This window comes from Varroa destructor, unplaced genomic scaffold (genome assembly GCF_002443255.2).
Source record: "Varroa destructor unplaced genomic scaffold, Vdes_3.0 BEIS01000005.1, whole genome shotgun sequence".
Taxonomy (NCBI): Eukaryota; Metazoa; Arthropoda; class Arachnida; order Mesostigmata; family Varroidae; genus Varroa; species Varroa destructor.
In genome coordinates this window covers 7,320,279-7,344,794 of record NW_019211458.1, presented here as the reverse complement: position 1 = coordinate 7,344,794, position 24,516 = coordinate 7,320,279, and the positions used below count along the sequence as shown (strand labels likewise).

The window sequence follows — 24,516 nt, the reverse complement described above, 5'->3', positions numbered from 1 at the left end:
CTTGTATTTTTGCAACGAACATTTCTGGCTACACTCGTTTAAAGCTGATGATTCTACTTAGAAAAAGAAGTAGAGTCTTGAAGACCGGTACTGGACACGAGGCTCTTGCTTATGCGGTCCTAATCTGTTATATGGAAGTACTGCGTAAACATTTCGAGTATCGTAACATGTCAAGTCGTCCACTCCTTAATGATTCTATAAATACGTAGTTTATCATCACTTTTCGAGTCCTTACTTTTATGGCATGTTCGTGTGACGCACATAGGTACATCGTAGTTAAAAGAATAAAAAATTCAAAATTATGTACAGATTAAAGAATTAAAAGATCCGATCAAAATAATGACCATCTCTAACCTGGAGGAACAGACTAAAAATGATCTTCATTCAATGACGCTCACAACTACTAGACTCCGGTGAACGATGTATTACTCTTGTCTAAGAAGTACTAAAACAGTAAATTTCGCATTTTGATACCACCACTACTGTGATATTCTCGTCCCGTCCCACTCCATGGGGGACTCGCGGTCTAGCAGTCCGCGTTGCAGCAGCCGTCGGGGATCAGAGTTACGATAAAACAGCAAGCTATGAAAAAACACGAACTAATGATTTCAGGCGCCTTTTGAAACAAGTTTTAGTATTTGACTTTCTAGCGATCTAACCAGGCAGTGCGTACCGACTGGCCGTCAATGATTCCTTACTTTAATTAAAATGAGATAACAACTCGAATTTAACAAGGTTTATTATTACTTTTTAACATTAACGTTCGTTTTATTCCAAGCCGAATCCTGTTGTATAGTGTTATATAGTATATAGAAAAGCCAAATACTTATAAACCATTACAGAGGTATACTAAATATAACGCCAGAGTTTTATCCGACACTTAACGTTTTTTCTGTCAAATATGTTTTGGACGGCGCTTAGGAGCAGTAAAATGTAACAAACAGCTTTAGAAGATAACATACAACTGCTTATGTATTAAAGGGCAGTAATCGCTTTGAAAATATTCATATCCTTTATTCTATCCAAGACATATTCTATATCTACTTGCCATGCAACCATTGCTCAATAGGCTATCTATGCTTGCAACTAAAGGTATATATATAGGTATATATATATATATATATATATATATATATATATATATATATATATAGCAATCTTTCAATGTCGTCTGTCGGCTCGATAGGATCCCGTCGCTATTGCGTACTCCCGAGTGCCGTGTGGATCATAGGGGCCGTACCCGCCATCCTTGTGGTGGTAATCAGCCTGTCTGCCGTAGGAAATCCCCACCTGTGTGTATCTGAGGGCAAAGTTACCAACTAGGTATTCATATTAAAATAAAATTTTCACGGACACCATTAAAATATTTCATCAGTTTTTACTTTTACTCCACAAGAATGTTTGCATGCGCATCGAAAAAAGTAGATTTTAGCTAACATGTTTCCTTCGAATCTGTTAAAAACTGGACAAAAACAATGCAGTTTAACAACGATTTCGGATTGTCTACAAAACACGTTAAACTTACCTATCGCGGACCTATTGAAATGGTACCTGACTCTGGGCACCAAATAGTCACGGTCTGAACGCAAGATATTCACCCTTTTGAGAAAAGAAGGATTTGGATATGGTAGTGTATCGTATTGTATCTGTATAATCAAAACGTTTAGATGATACATGGCGTTCAGGAGATAGAGGTGAGGTTTGTACTTGTCACATGTTGTCTATTAGTAAATGTCCCATTTGAACATAGTCTAGGCGTACCTGTATCTAGGCTTTTCATAGTGACGATCGTCCTCATCGGCTAATGATGCTTCGAGGATTTGTGTGTGAGTGGGCTCCCAGCTGCCTCGGACGTCGGGGCCTAATGAATAAGATAGCGGCTGCACAGAAAGGCATTCGTCATAAAATAATTCTATAATGGAATACCTTAAGATAATACGGTGAGTTATCAAGAAACTATAAATGAACAAATCTTTTGTACAGCAGCGGGGGGCAGCGTACCGGATCTATGTCAGACTGTACACAAAACTTCATCGTACCTTCTTTACGTAAAGTTTACGACATAAAAGAGCTTCCGTGGGTGTTATTATTATTGCTAAGAGTATAAACATTCACACCAATATATGACATTCGTCAAGTTTAACATACCTTTCCAGCCGTTGCGCTCCCGTAACCGGCTAAGCGTCGAGATGAAAGTTTCCTTTGTCGCTTATAGGCCCGTTCGCCTGGATATTGTTCAATGCCCTCATTTTCGAAAATATGGGGAACTATGAGCGTCGACGTTAGAGTGTCCGGCGTTTGGGTTGGCACTGTGGCAAGCGGTGGCGACTGGCGTTTAGCCGGCAGATAGTAATCGAAATTTTAAAAAACTGCAGTCATAACCTACACTTAACCGAGTCAAAAAAAGAATGTATTTTCTGCTACTACAACTAAGTAATATATACTTCGTCTGGCTCTAGCAAATTCGCAATTATTATTTCGACCAACGAGGCCTCTACATGGGAACGCGTTATCAAATTGAAGTCGTACATATAAACATGAACAAAATTATCGATTTCGCATACTGTGGTTCCTCATTGAGGTCACCAAGAATAATTGTTTTTTGCCTGTCGGTCGGTCTACCTACTATTTATTGCTACAGTACGGTCACTTTTGGTCCTACCGGAGCTGTGTTGCTTTCGTTGTACAGTCTCATCTACGTAGAGTTGGTAAACAATAATACCTGATTACTCTGCAAAGTATTTTACAAGTGTTGTTTAAATCGGCACCTGATAAAGGGCGACGTACGGCGCAGGGGGAAATTGTGGTATAGCGAGCTGGTACTCAAACTTCGGTACAAAGGTAGTATCGGACCGGAAATTAAATTTCGAAGTAAAGAGGAATCGGACATCGACTTGTGGTGATGCCACTGATTTATCAAAGCTGAAAAGCTAAATAGAAAAGGTGCATTTCTTAGAAGTGGATTTTCACGGAAAAAAAGAATTTAGAAAAAGATACTTCTAAATACGGACGTCATTAGAGATCATATGATGTTTCCTCTCGCTGATTTCTCATAATAAACAGCCCTGAAATATTGATAGTTCTAGATTCAGAGATGATGCCTTTTCGTATGTAATAGTTGAGAAACTTCAGACTTAGTGAACTCTGTTTCGTTTTTCTCTGGTTTTTCGTTAGTTCTGGTCAACATCCGAAGGAAAGTTTATCGATTGACTGAGGGTATTTAGGCAATAATTCGAATCTATGTCTTGTCTTGAATTGAAAATCAAACCGCTACACTATGTTCGTCAACACTGCGTCGGAAACATAAAAAAAAAAAGCGTCTGTTTTCTGTGATGTGAAACGGGTCATTGTCATCGGCTGCTTACTTCGTCGGAGAAAGCTTTACAATCACCAAACAATACAACTTTACCGGCTTCCGGATAAGTTGAACACAACGATTACCAAAAAATACTTCCGTGTAGTTAATAAAAATATCTGTTGTTTCCTTATTACCATATGGGGTGGTGGGGGATGAAAATAATTTTTCAACTAGACGATCGCAAAAAAGAAACAAATTAAGTAATAATAATAATAATAGTAGCAATGCTTGCTGATGAGTTAGTCACAGTACGAATCAATTATATTCCGATTGGTTGTTTATCGCATTAAAGTACGCCTACCTTTTTCTACCGATATCCGTTATAATAATATATGTAATATAAGCGAGAACGTTTAGCGTTAACAAGAAATTACGTAAATATAAATAAATCAATGTATAGATTTTTAAATTTCTTCAAGCTCAGAATTTTCAACCGTTCTTTAGAGAATACATATAAAGAACTAATAATACTTCCATAGTTATTTAATTTGAATAGCTTTCATTTTCTATCGATTCTAAATACCGCGCTAAAGTTCATTTCACATTGTAACGGTGATCTTGGCGATTTTCCAGACTTGTCTGCTGAAGCGCGCTAAACAAAGCTTTGACATCAGTCCTTCATCGACACTTCCTGCCCGTATGCGTAAGAGGTATTCTTCTCATTGCAATACGTAAATCGAAGTGCATCGATAACAGATATTAATATAGCTCATTATCTATCCCGCTGAGTCAATTAGCGCTTCTGTTTTACGACGTCTGCCCGACCATGATGGAAGCCTCTCACAAACGGCATTCGTAAATTCCGTAAAAGGGAAAATCTTAGAAATCCAAAACTACAAAGGCTTCTTCATGCGCTCGGTCCGTCTTTCATCGTCGCTACTTCGGTCAACATCATCTTCTGTTTCAAATACTACTACTCTACAACTACGATAATTCTAGGGTGGCCTGATTCGGCCCTTCGATCGGATTGTTGGACATTTTTTTTTTCGAGAACAATTTCCGCCCCCTATGCAACAAGCAGAAGCATCAATAAGTCACTGCAATAAAATTACTGTTAACTGAAGCGTGAAGCAAGCAATCGGTGACCATCTTGAGCGTAAAATGTATTCATTGGGATGTACGTAATCGTCATAATGTACGTTCACAGGTTTCATTTCCATTATGGGCAAAGGTAAATTGATGCCGGTTGCCCCATCCGTTTAAACGGACGACTATTTTTGCAGCTAATTATGGGTACCGACATAAGAATGAAAACTGCAGTATTAAAACAGGGTGTAACGATCCGAGTTGCAATTTACAACAAACTTTAATGCTTTAAGCTGTAGCAGTTCCTGAAACGAATGATGCCTGTTTATGACACACGAGAGATCTCCCTTCAATAAGGGACGCTTTTTTTCAAAAGCTCCACTCGATCATGGTGAGCCCGTTTGGCGAGCACTACCATTTCAGATAAAAATAATTCCGTTGTTTTTGCTTTTTAACGGCAGAAAAACTACAGTGACGCACGCGAATTTCCGTTCAGTAAAGCCAACTGATATTCAAACGCTTAGATTAGGACTTAACCGAGCGCCGCTGTTGGCGTATACTTTCTAATTGGCCTGTTAGTTTCAGGACACACCTCAAACAATAGATAATCATTCAATCACAAATAAGCCTATCATAGAGCTTCAAAGGCCCTTATTAGCTTCATTAAAGAGGTACAACCCATTGGCGGGCGGATTTTTTAACCCTCAAAAAGGCTAAAGTCATGTCTGATGCGAATCATCCTTTCCATGTATTTCTCGTCGGTTTTAAACGTAGTACTTAGCTAGATGGCAACTCTGGGTACAAGCGTTTAATTATAGCTGGCAAAGAATTGCCCATTTTTTTTCAAGCCCAACTGAAATATAATTGTGTACGTCTGTGGGTGCACTACTATCGGACAAAACTAGCGGTATGTTTATATCAATGATACCAGGTACCGACGAAAGGTCTTATATGGCCTTCGTTGTTAGGGATCAGGAACATATTTATTCGAATAACTCTCATTTCTCACGCATGTGGTACCGTGTTGTCACGAAGACGATTTCATTTTAAAGCAGTCTTTCACAATTACAGGTTCACCCAGTGAGAAGGTCTGTCGGTTTACAGTTTGGCAGAGGGTATATATTGACGATTATGCCGTTGATTTGTACGTTGCACGCTATGCTCCGGTCGTCTCTGTGCATACCAAATTAGTAGGGTTCTTGCTACACGAAGCCAAAACGAAAAACAAAATACGACCGTCTCAGGAAAGTTGGGATAGGAATAGTTGAATTAAATTCAAAGATATGCATTCATGACTACATAGTACACAACTATTACCACGAACATAGCAGTATTATTGATGTTCCGGTTCAAGTCAGTGCAGGTATATATCGCTGGATGGCAATTCACTCAAGTTGACTTGTTAACTTTATTTGCAGTTATTATCTATGTACGTAGACGCCAGCGGAATACGTCACGCGTAACGAAGCTGTCATTTAATTATATAGGCTGTTTGCGATACACATGGGGTTACTCTAATCCATATTGTTGAAATGGCTCGCTCGTTGCAGCTAGCAGCAAAAGCCATTAATTAGACCCAGAATAGCCAATCTTTTTCGAGGAAAGAATATCGGGAAGGGCGATATTGGAAGCAGGAACGATATTATCCGTGAATCACTTCGTTCAGCATCATATAATTGTTCTTTTCTCGGCAATCGTGCTACGAAGCCTACGTTTCACACATTATTTCTTCATTAGAGATAGGTCTTCAGAAACATTGTTTGCCGCCACGGCCAACGGCACTAGAATTATGTCCATTATTTGAGCTTTGTTTCTTTATGAGCTATTTCAACGGATGGCACCTATGTCAGCTTGACTTTGTTCAGCCAAGCTTTGAAATAGGGCAAATTGTAAATATGTCTACTTGATGTTGTCAGCATTATTTGTTGATGATTTCACCGTCGACAGAAAGAGCAGTTCTATTGACTTTATTTTATTTGTCTAGAATTTATCTCTGCCGCCGTCATCGTTTATCGCACCACTGTTTTGCCCCCGACGGCCCGGGGAGGCGGAGGAAGAGCAGCTGTAGCTAGTGGTCGCGTCGTAGATGCGCTTCTATTCTCATTCTGCTCCAAAATGAAGGTCAAATCCTGCATATTCATAACGCTAGCAATTGTGATAATGATGATGATGATAATAATAATGACAGAAATAATTACAACCCACTAAATGGGCAGTATCAACCAATTACCTGCCACACAGGCTGTCGGACGCAGTACATACGCTATTGCCAAGCAGACAATTAAATAGTATATCTCGCAATGGCGCCAAATTGATTTTAGCTATTTTCGCTTAGCTGGTTCGAACGGTACCTCTGGTCATATGGAAAATTAATTGTACGCTGAGTACGATGTAGTTAGACAATAACGTCTTACGCTGCCGTAGGAACAGGAGGCCTTGAAGTGAAAAGTGCCAAAAGGTGTGTCAGGTAAGTTGAAAAATCGGTAATTAAAATCCAAGACTACGCTAACTAATATTCCCTTCTATTCAGTAAACAGACCTCGCTTATTCTACAGTGTGCATTATATAAGCGAACCTGGTGAATTCGATCCGAAATCAAATGGTTTTACAACGAGTGGAGCTAGAATGATGTTTTTCGTGTGTGTGTGTGTGTGTAGAGGTACTTCCTTTTGTTTTTTAAACCCTCATCCCAGCGCTCTGGCAGCTTTTAAATATCCATATCTATCTACCACTCGCGTTCCTATGTGTAATTCCTCTATCTGTAGCTTCCTGAAGTGAATCAGTAGTGGGATATACTTTCCCCCAGTTGTCCTTTTTAAGGCATGAAAAGCCTTATAACCCGCATGGACTTCACTCGGAAGAGTAAGCGGATTAAAGCCAACGTTGGATATTCCTTTACTCAATCTAGGAAGTATCTGAGACAGGATTATGAGGTCCGGCCTTGTCATTAAGCAGTTAGACTGTGTGTTTTCCATTGTCGTACCAAGGGTTTATAAGTCTTGTGAGGAACTCGACATAGCAGGCTGCATTCATTGTTCCATTTTCGACAAGGATTTCAGCAGCAGACGCCCTTTATATCTATTACCGTAGCTTTGAACTTACTCGATTGACACTGCTACCAGACTCGACTTTGCTGGCCGTAGAAATCAAAGTGTGCAACATCTATAGCCCCAAGCGGACTTTTCGTCGATTAAAATTCCGCAGATCGCACGCGGTACACCTCATATGCGTATCCCACTGGCCCGTAGTCAGTTTACGTAAGACCCATTTTTCTGCTCTGCTTCTGTATTTGTCACAGTTCTGTACCAAGTTATATGGGAAATGCCGAGTTTCAGCCCAAGGAATTTTTAAACTTGAGGTTCTGTATCGGGGAAAAGTCTCCCCAATTACGCCACTGTGCCCTTGTCCTTCGGATCTTGATATCTGCCCGCCTCCTCGCTAACCTTCAACATTCCAATCTCTTTTGTTGAAACGTTTCCTCCATTCACGTACGGTACTTTCGTTGAAAGCGTGCTTATTTGAATGAATATTCAATGTCCTTGATGATACTCGCAGCGCGGTGGCTTTTAACGAGTAAAACCCTGACTACGGAGGGTCGTTTTAAGACTAAAAAGTACCTTTTCCTTGTGTACTCATTTCTGCGGGAGTAACTCAGCCTGCTTTGACTCACATGAGGTATTCGGACGACTGAAATATCTGCCAGTCAGTCTTGTCTGTTAGCGGCTTGTAGCTCAAAATTTATCATTTAACTTAAGAGTCCATCGGATTCGGTTCTCACAGACTAATATAATAATAAAGAAAAATAGATGAAACGTATGTGGGCTCAGCTTGATCGAGAACAATGGGTTTTTATTAAATGGAAAGCGTTTATTCAATACGCTTCTGTTGTTTTCGATGAAAAAGCTTTTGCAATTAAATGTAAATAGTCTATTACCAGTGAAGGCCGGTCGTTTGCATACTGCGTCAGCTTTCAGCATCCTCGAAGAACAAACAAAAATGAATGCAGAAAGAACGCCTAACACTGCCTAGGACCTCAATCAAAGACGCGCAACTTGTTAAATAGGACACCGCATACAGATAGCCATTTTCGTTAATGGAGTTGCTCGTGTGCCTGCAAGACAGACCATTAGCCCCATTTACAATCAAGTAGCTTTGTAATAACATGTTCTATTTAAATTGTATGCTTTAATAACTTACTTGACTATTATCACTAAGTTACTTATTAGACATTCGTAGTAGTTCCATAGTCTAGCTTTATATTTCTACATAAGCCAGTTGATCTTTCAATGCTGGACTTTTTCTTACACTCAATTTGTGACTCTGATCTGTTCCCAAAATAAAAAAACGTAGCCCGCCCTCTTTCTTGTCGATCCGAATATAGCGGAATATTCTAGATTTAATGATGCTATGATATAGTTACATTACTTCGATCGTCGTACCAAAAGCTTACCTTCCATTCGTACAAATTTTAATTCAATCTAAATCAATAAGCACTAATTATAATAGCTGAATTTATTATACTTCAAGCGAAGCTGAAACGCCGCTGGCCAACGACGAGCAAAGAAGTAGCGAAACTACCGTTCTTAAATATGAATATGTCGTTTTTTATTACCAGAATTTGGCCCTCCCTAATTGACAATTACATACGAGCATATCTGTGAAAGCAAATGTATCTGTTAAAGTTTTTGTTGTTTCAACAACAACGACACTTATTTTACACACAGCCGTATCGACGGCGGAAATACGTCCATACATCTACGTGTCCACAATATACCTCACAGGCCATAAGACATTTACATTCTATTAAATTATGTTTGCTAAATCGACAATTGATCATCGTTGTGACGCGATGATGAGTCTCCTCATTTTTACCGATGTCGATATACACGCACGCATAGATAGATTGAAGGAAATAAATGTGCCCCTGGGCTTTTTGTTAGTGTGGTTACAACCAGGTTGCGGGGGCAGACTGTACGCGAAAATCATCAGCCGATAGCAGATCATACATCTATCGCACTATCGGTAAACGAGGTATCGCTTATGATTCATCGTCGTTATTTTTTTTTCGTCTGCTGCTGTTGTGGCTCTAAATCTAAAATAGACTCTTAATGATAGCTGTGAGCCGTTAAGCCGATCCCCATTCCACCGTTCTCTCATTTCAACAACGGAAAAAATCCAATAGCGAGATAAATTCAAATTTTTCTGTATGGGCAGCATTCGACAGTTACACAGTGGGGGCTTCGTTCGTTCCTTGAGGGATTGAGCTTGTGTAGCGGCCACAATTCTTGTCATACCTGTAGATTTTATGCCCTTTAACTTTATCTTGCCCTTGATTTGTCGGCAACCGGCCGATCGATTGGCCGGGTAGCGTACTGTGTTGTCAAATACCTCGTTCTTGCTCGAATGAGCCACGTAGGCAAACTGCAAGCGACTAGATATGGGACATCACATGGACTTTATGTGATGCCTTTTTTGCACTTTTCTTATGGTTGGCTTTTTCTTTTAGAAAAGCTAAAATCTAACATGTTGCTGTTTTATATGACAACTTACAGACAGCTTCGCACGTGCCATTGCACATATTTCACCGTGCAGTATATATATGTATGTACTGATATTGCGCATGCGCTATATTCCATAGCTCACCAATCCCCGCCATTTAGAATACCTTCCAAAATTACGTGGTTGTATAGAAAAGCTAAAATCATTTTACATATTTTGACGAGGAAACCACCATGTGAAGCCGACATAGTCAGAACGGTAGCGTATGTCAATTCATGTGTTACCTACTACGCCCTAGATTAATTGTAGACGCTTACAAGTAGGCTATGATGAAATGAAATTTCTTCTCAGCCAAATGGATTATATGGTATTCCTTTCCGGCTGATTAGGCTCGTACGCACCTTCACCGTATTTAATTGTGCGCTGGATGTCTTCATTCGTATGAAGCATCTTTTCATCTGGGAACGCCAATGCACGCCTTCTCGGCCAACAATCAACTGCTCTAAAAGCTTTAGCATAGAGATATCGCCATCTTCAATGCCATTTTCGTTCTATTTAGCGTACCGATTTCTGATTGATCCTGCTCGATTGATGCGAGTCATACAAAAGAAGACAGCATAGCTGACTTCTTCAACGCTACAAGAGCCATCAATGGGAACTGATTTAGCAAGATGACCGTTTGCCACTCCATTGTGTGCTGTTTTCCGCGGACTATTATACAAAGCGTATTCTGTAGCTTCGAAGCGAACACTTAGTTAGGATTTCGGTGATGCCAGGATTTCGCAAAAGACAAAAGTGAAATCCCTGCTTTGGTCCGCATGCCGTATGACAGTCCACTTGCCATATCTTCATGTAAAGTATACGCACACACGAACGCGTATTTATACCGCACATGCGAGACATATCACCGTGCACTAATCATCGTCATTTTTTCTGTCGTTCATACTTTCTAAACCATGTGGCTGTATGCGTTAATCTTTGGCAATGGTCTGAATGACGATGTCGATACGTTGAAAAGGGAGGGTACTTCTGTAAATCTGCATGTACATGACATCCAATAGACGTACATGCATTGTGCACGATACTTTTTGTCGTTGGCACATGGTCGGTCACTCTCGTTTGTTCTTGCTTTACATATAGATTCCTTCGCCACGAAATCACCACTCGACATCACCACGACTCATCCCTGGCTTAAGGTAGGCCTATGGATTATTCGGTTACGAAGCGGAGCATAAGAGGAACACACGAAGGCATTTTTGAGACAACCGGCTTGCATGGAACGATACAGAACTCAAGATTTTCAAGATATGGTCTTGACATAATTCACTGAATTACTTATCGAAGATATTTTGTTGCATTAAGTTACGCTGGCAAAGACGATACATTTCCTTTAAGGAATAATCATCCGTACTGTTTATAAAGGTAATCTCCCTTTGATTGTCGGTGTATTTACCAAAATTTAGATATTTCCACAAAACAAGTTCGTTATCTTCTCTTTTATCGGCTCGGGATTGAAGTTCTTCTTTATAGAGTCTGTTGTTGATTCTAAGACGGACGCCCATGTTCAGAAAAAATAGCCACTCTAAATTGTAACTGAACAGTCTTCGCACTCGTATCTTTTTCAACAATAAGAAGTACTAATAAAATAATTGAAACCAACATCTTTTGAAATGCAACCTTGCTTTGTTTTCCAGTTCACCATATTTCTCGTTAGACCCTTTCTGTTAGATTTCCATCCCACATTTTCTCTAAGGGTCTGGTGGTCGAGGTGTGTTTGCGTGGTCTGCTTGAATCTAGACCTGGTGAGTTGGTCTATTCTTTGCTATGTAGCGTACTCAGTCATCGGGTAGTCATTTTTAGGTAACTATTTTAGTAATTGTGCTTTCTTTGTTTTGAGGTAAATGCTGCTATTTTAGTTGAGTAACTTTATGAAACGGCCCAGTGCCGATCAGCATTTGTCCATCAACGTTGTTTGTCATCACCATTGGGGGTAGCATCATGACCATCATCACCATCGTCTCGTCAAACAAACTCGATGCTTCTCGTAACAATCACTGATGCCCGGTCGAAGCTTCATAAGCAGACAATTCAGAAGTGTCGAGAGCGAGTCGATAATGTAACTTCAGTTGATTCATTATAAGTTGAAGTTAGGAAGTTGTTCGCTTGTTGTTAGGATGGGCTGTGATACTATTGTACGTTTGGAATTGTTGTTGCGGTGGATTTTCTGACGAGAAACCGATCGACCATCAGCGAGTGATTCGTTATTACCGATTTACGTAAAAGGATAAGGCACCGAATGGCGCTGCTTCCGCTTATACGGATGGCTTGCGCAAACAATAATAATACCGGTAACAACTCTTGATTTGAAACGAAGCCAGTCAGAATTATGACAAATAACGTCACGCTAAAGTTCTGGATTGGTTGTTCTCAGAATTTGTAAGGGCCTGTATTCTACATATTTAGAAAAAAAATTACCTAAGTATAGCTGTTTTAACTATAGCTAGCTGGGCTATTTGTTAATTAGTAATGCTGATTGACCTTTTTCGGGCATTTATTTTCTTCTCGTTGGTGGGAGAAAATTCGAGTGTTTTCGGCGAAATAATTTTGAAGAAAAAAAGTGCTAGGCAACTATCAAGAAGATAAGTAGTTTTGCATGTACTTTTTTAAAGGATGGTGTAATTAAAAGTATCACTAACTGGATCCAAAAGTTTCGATGTCCGATTTGAGGTCAGACTGAGTAGGGGGCATTTTTTTGGTCGGCAGCTGCTATGCACATAATATGCGTATAGTATGCGCTATGTAGTACATAAAGAACGAGCTTCGCTTTGAGAAAATTTTGCGATAAAGATATCTTGATGCCTACAACGCAGACATGTTGTGGCGTTATTTCCTTATTATAATTATTATTTAAGGGAATAATGCTATAGCACAGCTTTATGAAGAAAATTATTGCAAAGCCAATGTCTTCACGCACACACGAACCACATAAAGACACTTACATTAATTTCATATAAAATTGAAATCTATCGTGGTTTTGATAGGAGCTTCTCTGGCTAACCACAAGCGATTGATCGTGTCTTCTCTTAGGCTCATCACTAGAAAATCAAAGCAACAACAAAGGATCATAGATTTTTCTGTCGAGTTTATATACGATAGCACGATCAATGTTTAAAAATATCTTTCCTGTTATCGTTATAGCGTTGAAGTTTCAGCCGAAACCCGGTATTGTTGTCGCGAAACAATTATATTACGTTTAATAGAAAAAAAAAAACATGGATTTCGCCACTTCATTATCAGTGATCGCTGAACAAAGAAGAGAAAAAAAAAAAAAAAAAAAAAACGCCTCCGATCGCTTTTCCGAAAGCAAACTAATCGAAATATCATATTTTCTTTTTTTCAAATATCAAATTTTTCTTTTTTTCAAATTAAAAATGCGTTTTGATCATTCAAGTTTCCTACACTTTCACCTCGACACGGTACTGCCCATACAATCTTCGTCATACAAGATCATAAACATGGCACAGTTATTGAGTTTCGGCCAAGAGAGCCCAGATATCTGTACTTACCAGTAAAATCAGCGTTGAATAGATGCACCTCTTCTGCATCGTGGGCCTTCTCACTCGATACGGCTATTTTTGCCGTACGCCAGAGACCACAACGGCGATTTGAACTGTAACCTTAAAATGCACTATCATTTTTTGTAAGCGTAAAACGTATACATGCATGTATGCCAAAAGAATATTAATGACAATTAAACCAGCCTTTTTTTTTGGCAATAAGTATTAACAATTACTTGATTTTACTGCAGATATCTGTTTTATTACACATTTGATAGGGCTTTTTCATTTTTTCTTGCGATTTTCGTTTTTAACAGCATCTGCACATTATTGTCATGACGCGCGGGCATACATACCTTAACGACAATCTTACCGAAAGAGTATTGTGGAATATCTTGTTCCTTCAACAGACCTGATGCCAATTAACTTTTTCCTTTGGGAATAGTTCAAAGATGAAATCTTCGCCAGAAAACACTCGAAGATTCGGAGGCTTATCGAGCTCGTGAAGCAATAGCTCGTCGTTGTTACTAGCGTATTGACCAGAACGCTAACAACTGACCGTCTGCAGTAGAAGGTTGTGCATTTTATGTAGACTGATTTAAATATAGTTATGTAAAAGTTAATATCGTGGCATATTTTTATGAAACTCGGTATATTGTCAAGGACTAAACCGATGGTTGGTGCTTGACAAAACAAGTGGCTAACGCTTTGATACTCTAACCGCGTCCACCCTTATCTATGCCTGGTCGACCAGTGTAAAATACGAAAAAAGTTAATATCATCGGCGAAAATGATGTCATTTGGCGGCACTTTTTTTTGTGTTATAGATGCGCTCATACTCGATCATAATCGTCATTGGTACTTTTCGCTGGCCAATTCAGAAAATTCGACTGATTCAAGGGCATCATAGGACACTTGCCGATCAACTTTATATTCGGTCATAGGACCTACTAGTAGAAGCAGCGTAAGCCTTCAATTATTTCGGACTCAAAAGTGAAGCTCATTGAAAGCCATTGGCAAAGATGAATAACGGGGTGTTGAAAACTCCGCTATTAGTTCATTCAGCTATGCGAAAGAGCGCTGCTGTTAGCACTCAGATTTTACGTATACAAAATACCATACCCGTTCGCTTCGGGCAAATAGTAAGATAAAAAAAAAAAAAAAAAAAGTTTGAGCGGCGCTCGACAGCGGCAAGGAAGTGCTTCCCTTTGCTCTCGCGCTACATTAGCGGCCTATTCTTGACAGCTAAAGCAGTGACTTGGTAGTCAAGATTGATCGTCTGCAACGATCGCAGGCAGTCGCGTCAACGGGTGACTAGAACTGAACAGCGTCCTATGGCAAACGCGCAACCACGAAAAGGCTCTGCGGTTTCAGATGAAGTATGTTGTCAACAATCGGATGAGATGATGAGCTAACATCGATGGACAAAAAAAGTGAGCCAGTTTTTATTGCGCGACGGTGTCGGCGGCTTCACAACAGTGAAAATCACGCTAGCAAAAGTACAGGAGTTACAGTTGAAGGTGCTGTTATTCGTTGTAGTTACCAGACATGAGCCCAGTGATAACCATTTCTATAAAATTTCGATGACTCCTTAGAAAAAAATTGTTCGAATTTAGACATGATGTCGAAATTACTTTCAGTATCATCACACTCGACCCTTTAAAGCAGTGCAATAAGTAATCTATAAGTTACTGTTACCTAAATGGCAGAAAGTTATAGATATGAATGAGTTGGATCGAACAAAATACTCAACATATAGTTGCATATAATTAATGTTTACAATGCAAAAGGAGATATTCAAAATAATTACCGTTCCGGTCAAGCTTCTACAAATTGAGGTTAGGACGCATTCTTGTTTGTATTTCTTTCGCGCGCAAAAGTGACTCGCTAAATTATCATCCGAGTCTAGAGAAATGTTTGGATGCTCACTATAGTCCTACATCATAGTTGCTCTCTCCTGTTAGACACAAGGTTTAAAAGATCTTCTCGAATGGATCGTGAAACAGATCCTCGTAGTAACTTCCAAGTCCAGTTTTAGTAAAAGGACGATCCAGTTATTCCTACATTTAGAGTAACGCGCCATACTCTCGTAGTAAATCAAAACTGTGTTCCCTCGCAGGAGACAGATTTACTGTCGCCCGGTAGATAAAATGACGTCAACTGATCGTGCCGCTTAATTCAAACGTGCTACATTAATTACATCCTTATCAATACTATACACTATTGATGGAATATACTTACGATGTATTAAAATGCGCAACGGCTTGCTCTGAGTGGTTCATACGAACTTCTATGAGTGTTTTGCCATGGTCACCTAATTGAAGTCGTTTGACGAACGGTTAGCATGGCACGTAATTACGATGTCGTGTCATAGGTCTGTTGGAGAAATCCCAATACGTTCAGCAAGATCTTCTATAAGGACAAGTCCTTGGCGCTATACGAAATAGATGATCGCAAAAACTTCTTTATACCGTTGGGCTAGCTGCGGTAGGTAACTAACAAATATGTTTAGGTGCGATGAGCACCTAATTTGCTGACGCCAGACTCACTTTCCTTGAAGATTTTTCTTGCCTCACAGATTGTTCGGTACCCTTGCTTGTGTAGTGAGACCCATTTGATGTTTCTGGAGTTCTGGAATGTTGCCAATGAGCAGTTCCGTTCGTTTATACGGCTCAAATCGCACAAATGGAGCTGTCTAAAACTTTTTCCCATGTTCCCCCAGTGATTCCCAATCAATTACACCAAAGTTACGAATATGAGTCATCAAGTAGATAGATATGCTTAATGAACAGAGATGAAGTTGTGACAAAACGAACAATTACAGCCGTGCCCTATGCAGCAAAAAATACCTAAGCGGTTAATAACTGTTATTCAGAGTCGCTGAATAACGGGACTCCCATATTTCCCTGATAATTGTCACGTTTTAGAATTCCTCACCCTTATGCATTTGGCGGTGCCTGACTGTTTCTATGTCATACGAATGGTATAGACACGTGAAAAAAAGCACACCAATTGAAATCTATTGCTACAGCTTTAGATGGCATTACTAAGATAAATCGTTCTTATGCTGTCACTAATGAAAGCTTTTCTCGCGCGTGAGGCTCATGTATTGTATATAGTAACAAAGTCAATGTTGGGGAGACGTTTAATTATATCAGAACGTAAGAACAGCAATTATGAGTCTAAGAAAGAGGTAAATTTAACTTACGTACTGAATTATATCGCTAAAGGAGCTGGTGTAACAAAATGAAAGGTGTCAAGGTAACAGCAACTACGCAATGAATTGTTGTTCGAAGGTCAATAAATCGGTTATTTTTTATGTTACTATTTACCTTCTAGATATATGATGCTATTTTCAGTTAAAGCCTAGAGAAGGTATTAGCTTTTGAGACGCACGCATCCGTCGCCGACAATTACATAAAAAAAAAAAAAAAAACAACACACGTTTAAACGGACAATCTATCTTTTCTTAATTCTTTATACCGTTTGCCATGTTTTTCCTAAACTATTCGAGACTTTCATTCCTACTCAACGTACGTGCCTTTTTAAAACCAGTAATTACATTCTAGAATTAGGCCTGAAACTGTATGTATTCACAGGTCTATCGTGGATCTTAAACTCTGACAGGCTAATGTTGATGGTCAACTCGCTGACCAGAATCATTATCGGTTCCGATCGATGAATAGAATCTCTAAAAAAATCACGCAGTAGGGCTAATGGCCATTGTTTACGAACGTCTTTTCCGTTCCACCTGTACTGATCTCAGCGGAGCCGAAGGTACCATACGAGACTTTGCAAGCAATTTTCATTTATCATTTCTCTTGCAGCATCCTGCAAAAGACATAGCGTCCAAACCAAGCACGTATTTGGTAAAACGTTTTTTTGATGCAATAATAATCACTATAATACAGCCGTAGTAATACAGCTATCGTATCGTAACGCACTGACCATCGTTGGAATATCGGCCTGTTCCACCCATCACACTGCACACCGTCCTTTGTACCGCGTTTACTGAAGTCTGTAAAGCAACACAGGAGCCCAGCCTACGAACTCAACAGTCTTTGGCCCAATAGCGATTGATAAATTCAAATACTACAGCTTCAATATTCGGATGCAGTTCCAGACACTCAAATAGGCCTCTCTATTTTTTGCGGTCAGCTGGCACAGGCCACGCGGCGATGACTAGGGACATCGCTGTCGGTTTATATGGCCGAAGTCGAATCAAGCCGTGCCACCTTTTCTCGGCAAAATTTCTTATAGATCTTATTTTCTTTTATGGATCGAATAGTCAATAAATTATATTATTTTGCATTTGTATCAGTAAACGGTAGCCGTAGCAGTGACTAATCCTGTTCATATAACTACAGTTCTTCAAGGTGAATTCAATAAAGACAGTGCATCATCCCTGCAGGAAGTTAACCATATTTTTTTTTACTGTGAAAAAATACCATGTGCTTTATTCTTAAGCTATCCCACGCGAGAACAACGTTGGGAGAAGACGTATTCGAACAGGAACAGCCAGGACTGAAGTGATTTACAGCTTTTCCTGTGCTATATTATAAAAATGAGCATTACGTCACCGTGATACTTCGACAGCAGTCGTAAGCGCCCTGAACTTATTTGTCTAACAGGATCGCCGAGCGTGCAAATTCGAGCGTACAAAAAACGTAGGGAATTTGTTAGTTAGGGGAAAAAGGTGTTCACTGTAGTTTTGCGTAGAAGGATCCAGGCGGGGACGTCGAGTAACGCTGTTTGACACCTGGCGCAAAACCGGTGAATCTAAAAACTTCAACCTTTAAACATTAAGTAAAAACGGATACAGTGATGATTACTTGGCTTTATTAGATATATGAAGGACGCTTCCATGGCTTACCTTGGCTGTCAGTGTGCTATAAAAAAAAGCCAGCTTATCTTCAGTAGCTAACAACGATTACACACGTGTGTATCTGTACACATTATGACAACACTGATTTTTTGCTGCAATTCTTACGTACTATTGTCATCAGACTATCATCTTCATGACTTCCTGCTGGATGCTATGGGCGCTTTAATGCGGCGTTTTACGGCTCACATTGATTTGGCCTAAAAATAAGTTTGCGGTAGCCATTGTCCTGATTAAGTGGCTATTGACAAAATAATTTTATGGCGTTCAGATTACCTAATGCGCCTTGTATTATTCGCGTGGCTCAGGATCTTCAATGACGAAGAACTGCTGAGCCAAATGCGTTACGAAACACTGGGACGGACGGCCGGCCGGACGGATTTTTACTATGTAGAACCTGCAAGGCTCACTGCTTGGCCAAATCTAATACTAGAAATTCTAGTTAAAAGGAGAGTTGTTGACCAGGAATCATTGAAGAGTTGACGCCGACTCCATCGAATGCGGTTGTGCTTGTTCTCTGTCTAGGTTATGCGTATAGCACTGCTTGAATGAAAATGGTGACAGAGTGGTAACAATTGGTCCTGGTCCGCATTGTTCATTGCTTTTGTAACAACATATATTGCTGGCAAAGGACTAACGTAAGTATAGTTCAACAACTCTAATTAGATCTTGCTTAAATTTAGCTATTTTTGCTGATCTTTAATTAGACGTTAGCAAAACAAGACGCGAAACCGGGTTTCGAGATAAACCTTATACGTCATATCATAATTTTGCTCAGACGTGGGCGAATCGCAGGCCTTTAACGTGTATTACCGCATGCTTGCTTAATTTTTGATCATCTCCTTTTCAGTCTACAGTCAGGCCTCGGTGGCTTTGTTGGCCCCTGCATATTTGCGTCACAGAGTGTAAATCTGCAGTACAATTGTAAAAAAAAATGTCACTATTCGCTTTAATCTGTAAAATACGCTATCGTAATTATGGATAATTAGAGTAAATTATATATTCAATTCACTCTCACAGAGCTGTGCAATCGTTTAGTACAGTATTTTACATTCGAAAGAGAATAATAAACAGAGAAATAATAACATTAGTAAAGTGTAAGTATCGATAATTAAAGAAAAAAATCAAGCTCTTAATTACGGAAAGAGAAGGCAGCCCAACATGCGTAGCTACTTGCTTCACTTTAAAGTTGTAGTAGTTGTATCATGTAGAAACGGCTCACATGCCTATAAAAACATTACAGTTTCACTTAATAACACCTAGGAAACGACGGGTACGGTTTAGTTAACGTTCTCGAATTCGCTCAATATAAGTGGCCTTCTCAAAAGTTACAATGTTAAAATAATAACATTGTATTGAACGCGCGACAATGGACTGGTATTTACTCCTACTAATCAGCAGGCACAGTCGGATTCTATTCTTTTCGTCTAATGCTGTACTAAATTCCGTCCGCTACCATGGCCTGAAAACGCATAAAATAATCCAGTCCAGTAAATCAGGCAACCCAGACAATGCATCCCTTGGCTGCTTTTAACGATCATGGGTGAAAGGTTGATGATTTTTTTTTTCGGGATCGTTTTCGTCAACGTCTCTCTCATTCTCGAAAGGCTATTTTGACAAAAACCGATAGAAACCACGACGCTTCGTTGAAGAGAACAGGTAATGTTTGCTATTACAATAAACGCATGGAAGCTATTTACAAATAGTAGAAAGATAGCTCTCGGCCTTCTTCTTTTATTCTATGGACAGAAAATTTACGTGTGAATTAGTATATACAGGGTTTTTAGATATGTAATATCTGAAATTATCCGAATATATTTATTGGAATGGATGAGGCACTAGAACACATGTACTTTATTAAATTATTTTACCAACAATTTTGCTGGAACGGCAGCCTTTAATGATTTGTGTAGCACACGACTTTCGCACAAATGTTCTTCTATGAATCATACGGAACTTCTATATGAAGCTGATGTTTCAACTTAAAATTTAATGGAAAGCAAAACAAAAATGCCAGCCGCTTTTTGTAACTGAGTCCGACTTAATCCTCAGAAATACAAGACGCATAAAAGAACATTTGTATAGGAGAAAACTGTTGCACAAAACATCAACGGTTGTCGCTCAACTGAAGTTTTTGGGAAAAAATTAGTGCTTCATTCAAAATGCGGTGACAGTTATCAGGAGTTTTCTGTACGAATCCTCTAAACGATTTTTAGTAAAGGAGCCTAAGCTTCTAACTGATTGTCTCACAATTCTGTAAGAGTAGTTTTAAGGAAACGATAGCATTGTCATAACATTACATATTTCTAGAACGGTAAGCCTTTTTGTCGAAGGTCCACTGATCAATTCAACAATTTACTGGTGCCTGTAGCGCCTCACACCAGAGAAGCGATGAACTACCGAAATTTTCTGTTCGCTCGAACCCACGGCACAAATAGTTTATCTAGTCAATTTGTCAAGAACTCAAATTATTGTCAAGTCCTTGGTCATCATTATATTTAGGTCGTACCTAAAATCAATGTGTATCTTCCACTTAGTTGATTGGATTATGTCTGCAATGCGATTCTGGGACCGTTGATTATACCGCTTAAATTCATAGAATTTGCTTCTTCTTTTTGAAAAACTGCTTTTTTAATAAGTTAATTTTAATGGTCGGCTTTTTAATGAGCTAGGCCGGCTGGCATTGTATTTAGCGTCGCTTGCATTCGACGCGTGCTAGTACTGTCCTCTGAATTTAAATTTTATACTTAAAAGCAAAAATACCCGACCGGGTCTAGCCCCAGCGAGTCTTATTTATCTATCTATTAAAATTGGACTAGCTTTGAAAGAAACCTTACTGAAAAACTCAGTGCACCAGTGCCGTAGAGCTTAGCAAGTCTATTGTAGAAACAATAATGGTACATTTAACGCACCTTTAGCATCGTGTGGGAGTGTACCTTTTGAAGCGTCAACTTGACAATCAATAGAAAGATTGCAGCACTAAATTTCAAGTAAATGTCGGCCAAAGACGCTTCTAACTTTTCCATTGATAAACTCTATCGGACAGAAGATGAGAGTAAAGCTAACGATACTAGGTTCTCCAAGAAACTCTCGTATGATCTAGGAGAGATGCGGGAAGACGGTATATTTTTGTCCGTGTCCTCGAAGGCAGTATGTGAAAAAAGTCTGAGATTTGCTTCAGCGAGACAATGTAGTATCCCTACAAATTGGCATAGGTGTTTTTCAACATTACTAATCGTCTTGGGCAACTGTTTAATCAAAAAATGGCACTTTCTTTCTGGGTCCTCAGTAGCAAATAGATGCATTGACGCAAGTGCTCCTTCGACCCGACCCGAATCGGTTAGAAGTTAGATAACGGAAAAGACGTTTGTTCCTGCTTACGGGCGAATTGAAGGGATGTATTAGTAAGTGTATATTCAATATTCCGCAATTGGATTGGGTGCAACGTTTTTAGAAGAGTAAGCTAGAATACAATCATACGCATCTACGCAGCGTTACTTACCTGCCTAGATTAGATGGCCGCTTTACGGCTAGTCAGTCTGACAATCGTTTATGTCCAGCAGAAACATCTATATATTTTATTGGCAATTCACCTTTTCGAAGAAAGACTCACTGATGTGATCCGACTCGTTGTATCGCAACAAATGATCCAGTAAAGCTACTTGAACAAGAAGCACAAGCAGTATCAAATCAAGGACACATTCAGTAATAGTTAGTTCGAAGCCTATGGCGAACGATTTTAGGACTCACTCATTAGAGACTCATTGTAACTTTTGAAGGAGGAGCTGCGTCCACGACTGCGACTGATCATTAGTATATACAAAATCGAAGCCGACACTATCGAGATCCGGCTCGAAACGGCAGAGCTAAACGAACTGGTATCGCCTTGAGTAGTTAATAGCTGACCTGGTTATTTTACCGATTGTAACCGAATTTCAGAGTAAAAGCAGCAATGCCACCGGCTGATCGCGGTGTTGCAGGTGTATCGTGGAAGCCCCTGTAACGTGTCAAGCGTTAAGTTAAAACCGTGCATCGGAGAAGCCCTCCAAACAAAAAGAGAAAGAGAAAGAGTAAATGGGTGATACTGGGTAAGGGTAGGATAAACACACACATACACACAGACACGCACAAATACACAGACATACTTTCACCGTATTACAATATGAGTTACCCACTCACATAGTGATAATTTCCCTTCCTAGCATTACATTACACTAAAATGTAACTTTGTTAGAGCAGAAAACATGAAAGAAGAGCAATAGGAACGGCCAACCTTATCTAAAAAAACTTGCGTCTACATAACCTATTAAATAAACAACTCAGTAGTCTCTAACCGTGTCTGCTTCTCTGAACGCAATAATAATAATAATAAAATCAGTTATCTTTAGGTTCGTAAAATGGAATCGGTAATACTTACCATGGTTCACATTGAGATGTAGTATTACTCGCGAATAATTAGACCCCTCAAATAAAATCCTTTCTCTTAAAAACCTCTGTGTCTCGTAGTCTAGTCCAGTCGTGATGGATAATCCTATGAGAAACATCACTCCGCGCTGGACTGCTTTTCCACTTCTCCCCTGTAAAAACAGCAGCTCTCTATTATAGTGCTTCGCGCCGTAGCTACCAACATCGACAGCTTCCGAACCAAATCTAAAGTAAAACACATGTTACATAAAACAGTTTCAGTTTCAGTGTATATAAATATACACACGACGAACCTGCCCTAGTTCGTCTCGTCTCAGTGGCCGCGATAAGATAGCTGGCGATTTAGATACGTTATTGATTCGATACGTTGAGTCATTGGACGGTGTCGTTAAATTTAGCGTCCGATCCTGTATTGAATAGGTGCGCAGAACAGCCTGAACGAACATCACGGGTAACCAGACCGACTGACCAGATAATACTGCAAGCACGACCGTATTTGTGGGGCCATGTCGATTGTAGCTCGACAGCGTGTCTGTGATATAGCCATGCTCTGTTGTTTACCCACAAAGAAAACTAGTCACCCCAAGGAGAAACTTCGGACGGGTTGTGTGTGCTACACAATCACTGCCAGGGGAGCTGGGGTCAAGTTCGTGTTCCGTAAGTTCCCTAACTTTGGAAAAGCACGTAATTGTCTAATTTCGAATACTCAGTGAGATTCATATCAGAGAAAACCTACCCTCAAAGGTTTATCCATTCAAGAGAAACTACCGGTCGCTGTTGAAGCAGACAGAGTAGGTAAGAGTTCTTAGGTTGCTTAAACAGTTTCGCCATTGTTGCTTTTACTGAAACGAAGCAGACTGGTTTAACCTGGTCGTTGGCTGGCAGACACGAGCACCTTACACCCACTCGATGACTATATATATATATATATATATATATATATATATATATTAGTGCGGGCAATGCTATATTTTATGTTTGATGGTCTATTATTGCTGTTGTCCTATAGAACTTCGTGCCTTCTTTTATCGCTCCTAAACGGTGAAATAGGCGTCGCAACATGCGTATCAGAAACTTCACAAGAGTAAATCATGCATCTTTTAATACTCTTTGATAAATGTTTGATCTTTTAAATTTTTCATAGCACTTCTAAACGTTTATAAGTTAGTGATTAACGATATGATGAAGTTATAATGTAGTCGGAGAGATAATCTCGAAGAAGGCGAGGGGGGAATCGCCCTTTCTATCGTTATGTAAATGACACGTTGACGACAATATACCTATGGACTGATGTCTGTAGTATACCGATGTTGATCATCACTTCGTTCATAATATCGAGAACATGGTTTTTCTCGATTAGAAACAAGAGTATGAAGCTGAGCTGTCTGATGGCGTCCCTTGGGTATCAGAATAAGATACTGGCTTCTGTGCGATTTCGTGAAATTTACGTAGATCATATTTACTTCCAGCATTTACCATAGGTCTTCCTTCGTACATCGAAAAAACCAGGGTTAATGATATAAAATAGAAATGAATTCAAGGTCTGCTGGCCGATATAGCAAGTCTATAAGTAAAGTATCACAAGCGCAAAAAGAACACTCTAATTCTCTCAATGGATATATATTTTCGTGTTCAAGATAACCATGTTTTATTAAATAATTTAGGTGGTATCATAGTGTAGATATACTGGGGTGGTGGCAGCAATGCATTTTCAAGAGGCCTTTATCTTCACGAAGCTTCAAGTGAAAAGCTAAGTGACACCCGAAGGA

At 39.5% G+C, this 24,516-nt stretch overlaps 1 protein-coding gene across 5 annotated transcripts; it reads right to left on the bottom strand.

Annotated features, from left to right (window-relative positions):
* Positions 1-721: 721 nt before the first annotated feature.
* On the bottom strand, positions 722-23,622 carry LOC111251819 (uncharacterized). Of its 5 annotated transcripts, XM_086990554.1 has the most exons (11): positions 23,484-23,622; positions 22,740-22,899; positions 21,825-22,319; positions 15,990-16,071; positions 15,682-15,754; positions 13,814-14,002; positions 13,450-13,560; positions 2,769-2,930; positions 2,149-2,328; positions 1,762-1,880; positions 722-1,300 (listed from the first exon to the last, which is right to left on the bottom strand). In XM_086990554.1, the coding sequence occupies exons 7-11, from the start codon at positions 13,486-13,488 to the stop codon at positions 1,162-1,164; spliced, it is 639 nt and encodes a 212-aa protein (XP_086846680.1). In that variant the 5' UTR covers positions 13,489-13,560; positions 13,814-14,002; positions 15,682-15,754; positions 15,990-16,071; positions 21,825-22,319; positions 22,740-22,899; positions 23,484-23,622; the 3' UTR covers positions 722-1,161. The 5 variants fall into 5 exon arrangements, with proteins under 5 accessions (XP_086846680.1, XP_086846682.1, XP_086846683.1 ...); XM_086990556.1 differs by lacking the exons at positions 13,814-14,002; positions 15,682-15,754; positions 15,990-16,071 and having other exon boundaries at positions 21,825-21,980; positions 22,229-22,319; XM_086990557.1 differs by lacking the exons at positions 13,814-14,002; positions 15,682-15,754; positions 15,990-16,071 and having other exon boundaries at positions 21,916-21,980; positions 22,229-22,319.
* Between the last annotated feature and the right edge of the window lie 894 nt (positions 23,623-24,516).